This window comes from Myotis yumanensis, unplaced genomic scaffold, assembly GCF_028538775.1.
Source record: "Myotis yumanensis isolate MYYU_CA2020_CCGP unplaced genomic scaffold, mMyoYum1.0.hap1 SCAF_6, whole genome shotgun sequence".
In the NCBI taxonomy this organism is placed as follows: domain Eukaryota; kingdom Metazoa; phylum Chordata; class Mammalia; order Chiroptera; family Vespertilionidae; genus Myotis; species Myotis yumanensis.
The window spans coordinates 87,419,704-87,435,161 of NW_027223757.1; the positions used below are offsets into that span (position 1 = coordinate 87,419,704).

At 43.2% G+C, this 15,458-nt stretch overlaps 1 protein-coding gene and 1 pseudogene across 1 annotated transcript in view; one reads left to right on the plus strand and one right to left on the minus strand.

Moving 5' to 3' along the window:
- The window catches only part of MOCS1 (molybdenum cofactor synthesis 1), a 39,862-nt gene that overhangs the window by 9,002 nt on the left and 15,402 nt on the right, over positions 1 to 15,458 (plus strand). The window contains 1 exon segment of the mRNA XM_070418639.1: positions 259 to 426. Within this exon segment, the coding sequence (XP_070274740.1) occupies positions 259 to 426 (168 nt within the window).
- LOC139013236 (abl interactor 1-like) lies at positions 8,725 to 10,203 on the minus strand (annotated as a pseudogene).

A 15,458-nucleotide genomic window follows, 5' to 3' on the forward strand; every position in this document is an offset into this window, starting at 1 on the left:
TACCTCAACCAGGCTCGCTCTCTACCTGGCTTATCTTTAACCTGTACCCTCAGCTCCCCGTTGGTGGGGAGGGAGTGTTACCATTTCACAGATGAGAAAGGTGAGGCCCGGAGAGAATCTGGCCTAGGGTCTGTACCACCTCAGATTGACAAGACTTCTCAGTGTCTGGGTGGGGTCAGGAGGAAGTCCTGGCCTGGTGAGAGTGGGCACATCATGGGCCTGGCTGCTGTCATCATTCCCCACACTCCTTCCCTGCAGGCCAGTACTGCATGCCCGAGGAGGGGGTCCCACTGACGCCCAAGGCTGACCTGCTGACCACAGAGGAGATCCTGACCCTTGCTCGGCTCTTCGTGAAAGAAGGCGTGGACAAGATCCGGCTGACGGGTGGAGAGCCGCTCATCCGGCCCGACGTGGTGGACATCGTGGGTGAGTCTGGTGGAAGCTCCGACATTAGTACTAATATCGGCAGCATTCATTCATTTAGAGCAGTGATGGCGAACCTATGACACCCGTGTCAGAGGTGACATGCGAACTCATTTTTTGGTTGATTTTTCTTTGTTAAATGGTATTTAAATATATAAAATAAATATCAAAAATATAAATCTTTGTTTTACTATAGTTGAAAATATCAAAAAATTTCTATATGTGACATGGCACCAGAGTTAAGTTAGGGTTTTTCAAAATGCTGACACGCCGAGCTCAAAATGTTCGCCATCACTGATTTAGAGCTTTATGCTCACCAGGTCCTTCCACCCTCTGAGATGGGTACCATTGTTATTCCGTTTCATTCAGAAATGAGGCTCAGAGAAGTTCATTAACTTGCCCAAGGTCACAAAGCTAGTAAGTGCCAGAGGCTTGCTGTCACATTGAGACTAAAGTCCTCGTCGGGGCCTGGGCCCACATGACCTGCCTCCCCGCCTCCCTGCCTCCCCTCCTCTCCTCCAGGCACGGTGCCAGGTCTTGGCACTTGCTGCTCCCTCTCTGGGAGTGGAGGGCTCACTGCCTGCTTCAGTCAGGTCCCTGCTCAGATGTCGTCACCTTGTGGAGCTCTCCTTGACCACTCTAAGTACATCTCCATACAGACCCTGAAACGTAATTAAAAATGAAAAAAATAAAGTACATTTCCACATAGACACGCCAGCTACTCTCTGTCCCTGGAGTTGTCACGCTACAGCCCACAGGCTTAATCTGGCCACCACCTTTTTGTGTGGCCTGCAAGCAAAGAAATTTTTTTTATGTTTCTGTGGATTGGAAAAGAAAATCAAAAGAATAACATTTTGTGACATGTGAGAATTAAATGAATCCTGAATTCACTGTCCATTAATGAAGTTTTGTTGGAACGTAGCCACGCCTCTCAGTTACATATTTCCCAGGCTGCTTTTGCAGAGTTGAGTAGTTGCGAGGGAGACCATGTGGCCGGCAAAGCCATAGATATTTACTATCTGGTCTTTTGCAGAAAAAGTGTGGCAGCACCTACTTCACCCCTGTCCTACCTTATTTTTCCCCACGGGATTTGTCTCATTTTGACTTTATGTTATTTGGTTGTATGTGGTTTTTCGCTTTGCATTGTCTGTCCCCTCCACCAACTAGCATGAGAGCTCTGAGTGGGCCCTGGGGCTCTGTGGGGGGCCGTGTGGCTCTCAGGGGGCTGTGTGGCTCAGTGGGGGACTGTGGGGCTTTGCTGGGGCTGTGGGGCTGTGTGGGGGGCTGTGTGGCTCTCAGAGGGCTGTGGGGCTCTGAGGGGGGCTGTGTGGCTCTGTGGGGGGCTGTGTGGCTCTCAGGGGGCTGTGGTGCTCTGAGGGGGGCTGTGTGGCTCTGTGGGGGGCTGTGTGGCTCTCAGGGGGCTGTGTGGCTCTCAGGGGGCCGTGTGGCTCTCAGGGGGCTGTGGGGCTCTGGGGGGCCGTGGGGCCCAGGGAGGGCTGTGGAGCTCTGGTGGGGGTCATGGGGCTCTTGGGTAGCCATGGGGCTTTCAGGGGCCCATGGGGCTCTGGGGGGCCGTAGGGCTCTGTGGGGGCCGTGGGTCTCTGTGGGAGCTGTGACAGGGTTTGTTCCAGCTGTGCTCCCAGCACCTGGGACCCTGCCAACACAGGTGGTGCTCACTAAGATTTGTCCGATGAAAGGAGAGTGGTTGAAAGTGCAATCTCTGAGGCAGGACATGCCCATGTGTGAGTCCCAGCTGTGCCTCTGACTGACAGCATACCGTTGGGCAACTTTCACAATCGGGACGGAGACGGTACCTGCCTTACGGGGAGGAATGAGGAGGGAGTGCTCTGGAAGGGTGGCCCTGCACAGCTTCTACGCCCCAGGGTCGGGCAGAGAGACCTTTGCTCACGTGGTTGTAGATGATGAAATCAGAGGAAAATAAGGTTGTGTGTTCTTGATAGTTGAGCCCTCCACCCCCTCACCGCCAGCCCCACCCCAGCTGTTCCAGGTAGGACCTCCCAACCCTCGGCTCTCCGCCTCGTTTGCTGGCTCAGCGAGTGTTCTCTGGAGTGCGTTGTCCTGTCCGGGCCTGTGCTGGGCACAGTGAGCCCCTGACACTGCCATAGGCAGAAGCAGCCCCTGGAGCCTCCCATCTGACAGGGCTCAGGACCCCCACAGCCCTCTCCTTTCCTTCCCCAGGGCCAGCTTCCTCCACCCACCACTGGTCACTTGGCCTGGGATCCTGCCATTATTTCTGGGCTGGACACCCTGTCCCAGGGAAGCTGACCAGTCTTTCTGGTTGCTCCTCGGAGCTTCAGAGAAAGCTGGCTTCCAGGAAAAGGCAGAACCTGCTGAACTTGGCTGGCTGTCAGGCACAGCCCCCTGGTTCAGGCCACTTTGTGTGCCTCTGGCCTGGGTTCAACCTTAAGTCCCTGTGTTTCCTGTACATTGTTGTGATGCCGTTGTAATAACCTGGTTATTATTTAACAGGGAAGGAGGAAAGGGCAGACCCAATAGTATAGGCATGCCATTTATACAGCTTTGCCAAAAAGTTGCATCTAATATTCTCCAAGTCTCTTCCCAGATGATTGATGGGGGAAGGGACGAGATAAAAGGACATGTAGATGCATGCCCAGTAAGGTCTGAGTGACATGGGAGGATGCTTACCTGTCAAACCTGGAAGCTAAATGAGTCAGGGGCTAGAGTAGGTGTGGCCACTACCAGTGCAGGAAACCTGAATATTTAAATTTCCAAACAAAGGAAGTTCTAGCTCTCTTTCTCTTTCACCTATGACTTCTGTTGCAGGGGGCTGTGCTCCCCTGCGCCTGCACAGCCATGTGGGACTCTCACAACGGACTAATGGATTTTAATTAGCTTGGATGCTGAACTACACCTGGCTGCACCATGGAGCAGACACTCTGGGCACTGGTCCTGCTTTTGACACTGCTGGAACCCCAGCTGCACTTTTTCCAGGACTGGCTAAGGGGCAGGGAACTTTGGAACCCGAGCAATGTGACTTCATGCAAATAAAGCCTTTTTCCACATCCCATTATCCCGTGGGGGCTTCTGAGAGCTCTTATTTCAGCAGTACCCCGAGCACCTCCACCTCGCTCCCACGAGTGACAGGGAAGTTTGATTCCCTGGTAACAGTTATACAGCCACTAGAGGCCCAGTGCATGAATTTGTGCACCAGTGGGGTCCCTCGGCCTGGCCTGTGGGATCAGGCCGAAACCAGCTCTTTGACATCCCCCAAGGGGTCCCGGATTACGAGAGGGTGCAGACCAGGCTGAGGGACCCCACCAGTGCACGATTGGGGCCAGGGAGGGACACAGGAGGTTGGCCAGCCAGGGAGGGACCACAGGAGGGTCCCAGGGTGTGTCCATCCTGATCTGCCGGACTTCAGCAGCAAACTAACCTATTGGTCGGAGCGTCTGCTCCCTGGTGGTCAGTGCACATCATAGTGAGCAGTTGATCGGCCTTAGCATATCATTAGCATATTATGCTTTGATTGGTTGATGGATGACCAGATGACCAGACACTTAGCACATTAGGCTTTTATTATATAGGATAACCACTATCCATAGCCATAACGCTTTTCATCTAGTAGGTCTGAACCTCTATATCTATTAAACAATAACCCAATTCTTGCTCCCCACACACACCTTGGCCCCAGCACTTTCTGTCTTTATGATTTTTAGCTACTTTAAGAACCTCGTATAAGTGAATCATACCGTATTTGTCTTTTGTGACTGGCTTTTTTCACTTAGTATAATGTTCGCAAAAATCATCTATGTTATAGCATATTGCAGAATTTTCTTTCTTTTAAGGCTGAATAATAGTTCATTGTATGCATATATCATATTTTGATAATCCATTCATTGGTCAAGTTGGGTTGCGTCCATGTTTTAGCTGTTGTGAATAATGCTACTATGAACAGGTATAGAAATGTTGGCGGCGGGGATAACAGCACCAGGTGTTAGACTGGTGGGGTCAGACAGGATCTGGGTCAGCAACATCAATACTTGAGTTCTGGCTGGGAAAATATTCAGAGCCAAGACTCAAACTATAAGAGAACATTTACTTAGAAAAATCACAGAGGTGGAAGAAGTGAGTGATAGAAGAAATGGATTTAGGAAACATGTTACAGAGGCAGAAGGAGGGCTCTTGGAGCTTAAAAGTGAGGAAGGTAAAGGGGACATGCCAGGGGGAATGGAAGGGAGAGGAGGAAGGGAAAGGCAGGGGTGTGCTCCAGGGAAGGAGAGCACTCTAAGTCCTGAGTTTTAACGGTTTTAAGGGTGTAGATTTTAGGGGAGGTCCCAGGGGAAGATCTCAGTAGAATATTCAGCAGATTTCCAGTTGTGTCCTTTCAGGGATGTGGTCTCCACTGATTGGTGCCAAGGTAGGGGGCCATTATTCAATGCAGCTGGTCCTGAGGTCAGCTTTGGTGTTGCTTGTCTGGTTTTGCTGCTTTTCTGAGCCTGGAGCTGAAATACAACTGAAGCCAGGATGTTATCTCTAGGGAGTAAAGGTCAGGGGATCTAAACATATTGACCAGCAATATGCTAGGGGAGGAAGGGTCGGTCACCCAGGACTTGTCTCCCTGGTGACCTTCTGTACCTGTCCCATCATCCTTGTTCTTACTCTGCCCATCTCTGTTTAGCTGCCTACCACAGAAGTATCTCTCTGAGATCCTGCTTTCCAAGAGACAGTGGAAGGAATTGCTGGGTCATATGTAGTCCTATTTTTAAACTTTTTTAAGAACCCTCCATACTGTTTTCCACATTGGCTGTACCATTTTAAATTCTTACCAACAGTGACAAAGTTCCAATATCTTCACATTCTTGCCAGCATTTTTTATTACTTTTTTGATAGTAACCATCATAATGGGTATGAGGTGGTATCTCATTGTAGTTTTGATTTCCGTTTCCCTGATGGTTAGTTGAGCATCTTTTCATATGCTTATTGGCCATTCATACATCTGCTTTGGAAAAAAATCTTTTCAAATTTTTTGCCCTTTTTCCAGTTGGGCGTTCAGTTGTTGTTACTGAGTTTTAGGGTTCTCTATTATCCTGGATCTTAACCCCTAATCAAATATATAATTTGAAAATATTTTCTCTCATTCTGTGGATTGCTTTTTATTCTATAGTCAGTATCTTTCTGTGCCCAAATTTTTAAATTTTCATGAAGTCCATTTTTCTTTGGTTGTCTGTGCCTTTGGAGTCATATCTAAGAAATCGTTGCCAAATCCAATGTTGTGAAGCTTTTGTCCTGTAATTTCTTCCAATAATTTTGTTGTGTTAGGACTTACATTTAGGTCCTTGATCCACTTTGAATTAATTTTTGTATATGGTGTTAGGTAAGGATCCAACTCCATTCTTTTGCATGTGGATATCCAGTTTTCTCAGCACCATTTGTTGAAAAAAACCCAAAACTGTTTTTTCTCCTATTGTATGGTCTTGGCAGCCTCCATAAATAGCATTTGACTATAAATGAGAGGGTGTATCCTAGGCTCTCTATTCTATTCTATTGGTCTGTATGTCTGTCTTTATGTCAGTACCACATTGTTTTGATTACTGTAGCTTTGTAATGTGTTTTGAAATCAGGAAGTGTATATCCTCCAGTTTTGTTCTCTTTCAAGATTGTTTTGGCTATTCAGGGCCTCTTGAGATTCCATATGAATTTTAGAATTTTTTTTTTTTTTTTTTTTTTAGTTCTACAAAAAGGTCCTTGGGAATTTGATAGGGATTGCATTAATTCTGTTGATTGCTTTGGGTAATATTGACACTTAACAATAAATCTTACAACCCATGGACATGGGATGTGTTTCCATTTATTTATGTTTTCTTTAATTTTCTTCATCAATGTTTTGTAGTTTTCATTGTTAAAGTCTTTCACTTTGGTTAATCCTAGGCATTTTATTATTTTTATGCTATTATAAATGGATTGTTTTTGTAATTTTCTTTTCAGAATGTTCATTGTGTATCTGTTGAGATTTTAATTGCATAAAACATGTACATCAAATTGGGGAGAATTAATATCATTTTTATTCATAGACTCACCATCCCAGGTTGCTGAACCCAAGAAACTACATCACCCAGGGTCCCTTGTCTGTTGGGATCCTGATGGGTTGAGCCCGCCAGTGAGGTCAGGTTATTTTTACTGCTCCCTGCTCTATTTCTACACTGGGTTCCGACAGTAGCTGTATTCCCTCTGAGACTAGAACTCCCACAGGGCAGCCTCTCTCCATGGTGACTTAATTGGACTCCTAGCTTAACTTTCTCTTTATATCTGTCCTTTGGCCTTACATATAATAATGGGTCCCCAATGTTGCTAGTCTGAGTGCTGTACTATTCATTATTGAGGCCCCTAATTCCTTCCATATCTTTGTAAGTAGTTCTTTCAATACAGTCTCTTCATTTTAACTATTTGGGATGAATTCTGTTTTATGCTAGGATCCTAACAGACACAGTGTCATATTTTTTAAGTTACATTTTCTCATTTCATTGTTGATATATCCTCTAACTCTACTGTCAATGTTATAACATGTCTCTTTCGATTCTTTGGAGTTTTCTGTGCTAGCAACCATATCATCTGCAACTAAAGACAATTTACTTTTTCTATAGATATGCCTTTAATTTCCCTTTCTTGTCCTATTGCAGTATCTAGGTTCTTAAGTACAATACTGAATGGTAGTGGAAATAGGAGACTGCTTTTAAGGTTTCCTCATGGAATCTGGGCACTTTTACTTATTTTTTGTTATTATAATTCAGCTACTTTATTTCTTTTTTTTAAATTTATCTTATTGTGAAAGTATTACAGATGCCCTCCTTCTTTTTCCCCATTGATCCCTTCCAGCCTGCACCCGTCCCCTACCCCAGGTCTTCACCATAATAAACAAATGACAAGTGCTGGCGAGGATGTGGAGAAAAGGGAATCCTAGTACACTGCTGATGGGAATGTGGATTGGTGTAGCCACTATGGAAACCTTTATGGCTTTTCCTCAAAAAATTAAATGTGGAACTGCCATTTGACCCAGTGATCCTACTTCTAGGAATATATCCTACCAACCCTGAAACAGTAATCAGAAATAATATATGCACCCCTGTGTTCATAGCAGCACAATTTCTAAGATCTGGAAACAGCCCAAGTGCCCATCAGTAGATGATTGGATAAAAAAGCTGTGGTACATTTATACCACGGAATACTATGGAGTAGTAGAAAATTAGGATCTCTTACCCTTTGAGACAGAATGGAGGGACCTGGAGAGTATTATGCTAAGTGAAATAAATCAGTCAGAGAAAGACAAGTATCACATGATCTCACTCATATGTGGACTCTAATGAACAAAATAAACTGATGAACAAAATAGATCCAGAGACATAGAAGCATGGAACAGATTGAGGAATCTCAGAGGGAAGGGTGTGGGTGGGAAGAGATTAACCAAAGAATGTATATGCATATATGCATAGCCATTGGATGCAGGGAGATTTTAAACTGCTGCTGCAATTTCTAGAGTAGTTACTACATTATTCAAATTCTCTACTTCTTTTGGAGTCAGTTTTGGTAGATACTTTTTGTGTGCAATAAATCAGTACCTATTATTTATTTTTTAAAAGCAAATCAGTGAAGAAAAGATCAGAAACATTTGATTCACTTATGTATTTGTGAATGAAAAAAATTTATAATGCAAATTCTGTCATTAAAAAACTTAGGTACAAATTATGACATTACAGGTAGATAACCTCTTTTTTGTTTGTTTTGTTTCACATGGAAACCTTAAAGACTCAATTCATTTCAAGAGATCTAAGTATGAGTACTCCAAGAAAATATTACACAAATTGGAGGCATTTTGGATTTTTTAAAGTATATTTCAATACTTAAATTTGTGTGCATGCTTTAAACAACTAGTTATATTTCAAAAATGGGAGAACCTAAACATAGTGTATGATCAGCACCAGCATTTAAGTTTCTGACGTTAATATTAGTCCGTCACAGCACTAGTAACCGTGCTGTACCGAAACATGATACAGTTGAATCATTAAATATCATACCCCGCACCCCCCAGAGTTAATACTGTGAAATTAAGTATTTAAGCATAATCAGTTATGGGCAGCCTCTTTTATAAATTGCTGTTTAGCAATACACAAACTGTTTCAAAGATGAATGCTTACAGGTAGGCATTCAGTTATACCAATAAAATAGCACGTCCTGAAAATATGGGCACATTTTAAGACGATTTTGTTAACCATTAATAGTCCCACAGTAAGAACCCACTTTAAAAGCAAAAGAAAATTTAATCATCTAGTGGATGATTGATTCAACATAGTTCCCAGGGAACAGACCAGTCACTCGACTGCAGACTCCTTCATACCAGCTGTCATCATTCTTCTTTATTGCATAAATGTTGCACCCTCCATAAATGATCGCTCATCGTCCTTGTCTTTCATATCACATATTGCCACAACTTTCTCAGTATAATGATTGGATGGTTATACTGAACTACTGTGGCCTCCTCATCTTCATGACCCACTGCGGGTGGAGGCGGCGGTGGTGGAATGTCATCTGGTGGAGGGGGTGGTGGTGGAGTTGGACTATCAGCAACGGGTCCAGTGGCGGGTGGCGAAGATGTAGGCATGGCAGAGGGAATGCCAGTACTGCTGCTGCCACTGCTTTCTCGGCCTCCACGTCCCCCACCACTTCCACTGTGTGTCCTCAGTCTCTGGCTTAAGGAAGCTGTCCTGCCTGAGCCGCGCTGACCTCCACGCCTAGCAGGACTTGCCAGGTAGTCATTCATTAGGAACTGCTGGGGGTTTAACAGGTTCCAGGGTTTCGTAAGGAGTGTTCCTTCTCGCATTCCCTGGCCTGACGTGGGAGGACTTGTCTCAGCCGTGCACCAGTTCTTGCAGGCTGACTATGTCCATGCTTGACACCGTGGCCCTCATCGTCTAGAACTGTATAGTCCATAGGTTTCTGAATATACCTGACAAGGTGCTTCATATTTGCAGGTGCTTTTATTTTGTGAGTGCCTTTTTGTTTTGTTTTGTTAATCCTCACTGGAGGATATTTTTTCCCATTGATTTTTTAGAGAGGGTGGAAGGGAAGGGGTGTGTGTGTGTGTGTGTGTGTGAAGAGAGAGAGAGAGAGAGAGAGAGAGAGAGAGAGAGAGAGAGAGAGAGAGAAGAGAGAGAGAGAGAGAGAAAGAGAGAGAGAAAGAGAGAGAGAGAGAGAGAGAGAGAGAAAGAGAGAGAGAGAGAGAGAGAGAGAGAGAGAGAGAGAGAAGGGAAACATCAGTGAGAGACACATTGATTGGTTGCCTCCCGCACGCACCTGACGGGGGCTGGAGATTGAAACTGCAACCCAGGTGCATGCCCTTGACCGGGATGGAACCCATGACCCTCCAGTGCACAGGCCCACACTCTAACCACTGGGAACACTGGCCTGGACAATTTTGTGAGTTCTTATTTGTTGTCAAAATACCAGTCTCTCTTCAAGCCCTTTTTTTCTTCATGAATGTCCACCGTCTGTGAGATACGATTGATGGAAGACTCGTGTTCCGAGGCTGAGAGCCTTGGATGTCCAGCAGTTAGAGCACATCGTTGGCCAAAGCATTTATTCTATAAGCAACACTAGCTGGGGGTTGGGTTGTGTAGGCTTTGCTCTCTTTAAAGCTCTTCTCCTGTCTGTAGCCTGAGCCACCCAGGTCAGGTTCTGGTACCTCTCTATCAGCGCCCTCTTGCCAGATGGCATCTCCTCCTCTGGTAACATCTGCAGCTCTGCCATTCCTCCCACTCCGCATTGCTTCCTCTGGTGTTAAAGAGACAGGCAGCAAGGTCTCGGAGGTTCCCAGCACCTCACAGCCCAGATACAAACTGCCTACCACCCTCCTGCCTGCCAGATTAAAAATAATTTTTTTAATTGATTTCAGAGGGAAAGGGAGAGGGGGAGAGAGATAGACACATCAAAGATGAGAGAGAATCATCCATTGGTTGCCTCCTGCATGCCCCCTATTGAGGATGGAGTCTGCAACCTGGGCACGTGCCCTGGCCAGGAATCGAACCATGACCTCTTGGTTCATAGACTGACATTCAACCACTGAGCCACACCAGTTGGGTTAAATTTTTATTTTAGACATTTGTTATTTCTTATTTCAAATTTACTGGTATGAAATTATTGGTAATATTTTCTTGTCTTTTTAGTCTCAGTTTTACTAGCAATTTTGTAACTTTTTTTCTTAATGTAGTTTATTTGTACTTTAGCTCTTCTTTTTTCTTAAATATTACTAGAGGTTTGTCTGTTGTGCTAGTTTTGGATTTGTTGAACCTCTTATGGTATATTTGTATTCTATTTTATTATTTCTGTTTCTATCCTAGCATAGCCTATCACTTTTATAACATTTAGATCTAAATATTAATTTTATTCTGATTTGTTCTTTCATTCACGAAATATGTAGTAGTGCTTTTAATTTCCAAATATATGAGGATTTTTCATTTATATTTTCATTATTAAATTATAATTTAAGTATATGGTAGTCAGAGAATATAGCTACATGATACTCATTTAGAATTTATTGAGACTTTATGATCTAGTGTATTGGAAGTTTTTGTAAATGTTCTACTTGTGCTTGAGGAGAATGGTTAATCTTTAATTATTGGATGGAGACATTTATATTTGTTCATTGGATCCAGCTGGGTAATTTTATTGTTCAAACCTCTGGTTATCTCTATCTTTGCTGGCTTTCTGTCTGCTTGGTCTGCCAGTAATAAGTAAGTGTGTAGATTTGTTCATTTCTCTCAGAGGTCCTATTGCTTTTTATTTTATACATTGTTGAGGTGATTTTATTAGATTCATATGTGATTAGAATTGTTGTCTTCTTCATAAATTGAATCTTTTATCACTATATAGTGGGTTTCTCTCCATAATGATACTTTGGGCCTTAAGATCTATGTATTTTATTTTACCAAAGCTATATCAGCTTGCTTTTAGCTGTAGTAAGACTTGAATATAAACTTTTTGTGTGTTCTTATCCTTTAAGTATATCTCTTATAACAGCACATAGCTGTTACTTTTGTTTTTGTTTTTGTGTTTTTTTTTTTAAATCTTTATTGTTCAGATTATTACATTTGTTCCTCTTTTTTCCCCCCATAACTCCCCTCCTTCCAGCTCCCACCCCACCCTCCACCCTCACTCCCCACCCACTGTGTTCATCCATAGGTGCATGATTTTTGTCCAGTCACTTCCCGAATCTCCCACACCCCTTTTCCCCCCAAGAATAGTTAGTCCATTCCCTTTCTATGTCCCTGATTCTATTATAATCACCAGTTCATTCTGTACATCAGGTTATTTATTCACTTGATTCTTAGATTCATTTGTTGATAGATGCATATTTGTTGTTCATAATTTGTATCTTTACCTTTTTCTTCTTCTTCCTCTTCTTAAAGGATACCTTTCAGCATTTTGTATAATACTGGTTTAGTGATGGTGAACTCCTTTAGCTTTTCCTTATCTGTGAAGCTCTTTATCTGACCTTCAATTCTGAATGATAGCTTTGCTGGATAAAGTAATCTTGGTTGTAGGTTCTTGGTATTCAGCACTTTGAATATTTCTTGCCATTCCCTTCTGGCCTGCAAAGTTTCTGTTGAGAAATCAGCTGAGAGTCGTATGGGTATTCCCTTGTAGGTAATTGAGTCTCTTTCTCTTGCTGCTTTTAAGATTCTCTCTTTGTCTTTTGCTGTTGGCATTTTAATGATGATGTGTCTTGGTGTGGTCCTCTTTGGACTTTTGTTTGGGGTTCTCTGCGCTTCTTGAACCTGTAAGTCCATTTCTTTCTCCAGGTGGGGGAAGTTTTCTGCCATTATTTCTTGAAATAGGTTTTCAATATCTTGCTGTCTCTCATCTTCTGGCACTCCAATAATTCTGATATTAGACCACTTAAAGCTGTCCCAGAGGCTCCTTACACTATCTTCACACTTTCGGATTCTTTTTTCATTTTGCTTTTCCAATTGGGTGTTTTTTGTCGAATCTTTGGTTTGATTCTTGAGCTCCTCTGGTCTGCTATTGGGTATAATATTCTTTATTTCAGTCCGTGTATGCTTACTTTCTAATTTCTTTATCGTAGCATCGAGGGTCTCATTAGTTTTCGTGAGGCTCTGCACAAATTTATGGCAAGCCCTCAAAATTGCGATTCTTAGCTCCATATCCTCCATTTCTGTCATGTTTTTTTGTCTCCTCATCTTTTATGCTTTCTTGGTGCACCCCCTTGTGGTCTCTGTGCGCAGTCTTGTTCTAGCCAAGCCTTAATTGTTGTAGTTAACACTAGAGGGATTTGACCACCAGGCCGACTGGCTATAGGAATCAGCTGTGCGGAAAACGTCTGTCTTCTGGGGAGGCGCTAATCCAGCCTTTGCCTGAGGCGATCAGCAAATGGCTGTGCGCAGGGCTTGGGCGGGCGGGATCAACAGGGCGGGGGGAGGGAGCCGCTATGGCCGCTCTCAGTCCGTCCCCAGGGGTTCTGCCTCTCTGTCCCAGCAACTGCTGCAAACCTCGGAGGGGCCGTAGCCAGACAGTCCCGCTTCTCCCGTTTGAGTCTGGGTCCCTAGAGACTCGCCCGGATCTGTAGCCCAGAGTCTGAGACTCACTCCTGATTGAAAACGACAACCGCGCCCTCAGCCGCCAGCCCGCTTTGTGCACGCACCACCTCACCACCGCACCACCGTACCTTTAAATTTTCCACACTACGCCTCCTCTGAGCGTCGGAATGCTGTTGTTTTTGCTTCTAGTTGAAGAGTCTCTCCTCAGCCAGCCTTCCTGTGGTTCTGGTTGATGTCCGTTCCGAGTTTTAGTTGTATTTTTGAAGTGGTTGTTTACGGCGGCAATCTCCGGTGTTTACCTACGCCGCCATCTTCGATCTCTCTACTTTTGTTTTTGTTGAATCAAATTTGATAATCTCTGACTCTTAACGGGTAACTCACCAGTTATTCTAGTTACCTTTATTGTAATTAATGAAGTATTTGGACTTTTTTCTACAGTCTTTTATCTGTCATATATTTAATACGTATTTTTCTCTTCCTTTTTGGTTTTTAAAATAAATGATTCCTCCTTCTTCCTACCAAGACAAGAACTTTAACCCAGCTGTTTGCCCTTGATTTTGCCAACCCCTCACCTCCAATGATTGTTGATATTTTCTAGAACTTTCTCATGGGTTATTATGAATAGTCTTCCCCTGTGTCTCTCCTAAGCACACTGTCTGTCATTTAAGATAACAACAAACTGTACCAAGGTATTTGATCATCCATAATTGTTGTAGCATCTTCTGAATTTATTTTTTATCTTATTTATTTCCTCTAACAGTTTTTCGATGTGGTTCTAATGGTGAATCTAATTTTGATAGTAAATCTGATTAAATCTGGCAAGCCAGGCAGTTTTTATAATGTTTTAAAGTAGCTGAGTAGTAGTTTAAAATGTTATTTGAGTGGATATACCATTTTGGGTTCAGGGTTCACCCCTGTATTATGTTAAGAATGTTGCCCTAACCGGTTTGGCTCAGTGGATAAAGTGTCGGCCTGTGGACTGAAGGGTCCCAGGTTCGATTCCAGTCAAGGGCATGTACCTTGGTTGCGGGCACATCCCCAGTAGGGGGTGTGCTGGAGGCAGCTGATCGATGCTTCTCTCTCTTCGATGTTTCTAACTCTCTATCCCTCTCCCTTCCTCTCTGTAAAAAATCAATAAAATATATATTAAAAAAAAAAAGAATGCCCCTGCATTGTCTCCTTACACCAGTATGCTATTGGGAAAAGTCTGGTGTCAGTCTGCTCCTTGCTGTTGGCAGGTGATACGCTCTCTTCCTGTAGAAGTTATTAGAACGTTTTCTTTTACCTGGTTTTATTAAATTTTACTATATGTCTAAAATAGGCTTTTCCTTCTCTGTTCTGTTTGCATTTCATGAAAGTGTTCTTTCAGTACTAAGCCATCCGTTTTAAATATGGGGAACATTTTCTCCATTATTTTTCCATTATTTCCTTCTCTCCAGTTTAATCTTTTTTCCTGGGACCTCTGTTATCTGGATGTTGCCCCTTCTGCTTATAGCCTCCACAGCTCTTAAATTATATTTTGATTTTTTAATCTCTTCCTCATGTTTTCTGGGAGAGCTCATTAATCTTACTTCCTAACTCACCAGTATTTCCCGCGTCCATACCACTGTTCATCTTATTTCTTATGTTCCTTATTTTACAACTATGTTCTTACTTAATATTTCCCCCTTGTTTTTTAAAATGAAAATTTTTGTTTTATATTGTAAATATCCTTTTTTAAACTGTATTTATTATGTCTATTTTATTTGCTTGATTTATCTGTTTTAATCTTATTTCTTCTATTGGTATATATTTTAGATTTTTTTTGGAGGTACTTTTTATAGTTCTCAAGGGTTTCCTTAGTTTAGCCTGTAAGTTTGCGCCCCTAGAATATTAGCTATTCTGTATGACACTAGAACAGCCGTGGGCAAACTACGTTTGAAATGAATAAAACTAAAAAAAAAAAAAGACCGTACCCTTTTATGTAATGATGTTTACTTTGAATTTATATTAGTTCACACAAACACTCCATCCATGCTTTTGTTCTGGCCCTCCAGTCCAGTTTAAGAACCCATTGTGGCCCTCAAGTCAAAAAGTTTGCCCACCCCTGCACTAGAAACAGTCAATATACATCGCAATTTTCAAGAAAGGAGATGCCAAGGAGTGCAGTAACCACAGGACCACTGCTCTAATGTCCCAAGCAAGTAAAGTGATGCTCAAGGTGATACGACAAAGGCCTCTACCTCACACGGAGCAAGAAATGCCAGATGTTCAAACTGGATTCTGAAAAGGAAGAGGCACTTGAGATCTCAGTGTGAACATTGGTTGGATATGGGAGAGCTCCAGGGAATTTCAGGATTTTAGAAACTACAGTAAAGCCTTCGATTCCGTGGATCTTGAAAAGCTCTGGGTTGCTCTGGAAGAACTGGGCGCGTCCCAGCACTTGATTTTCCTGAAGCGTAACCTGTA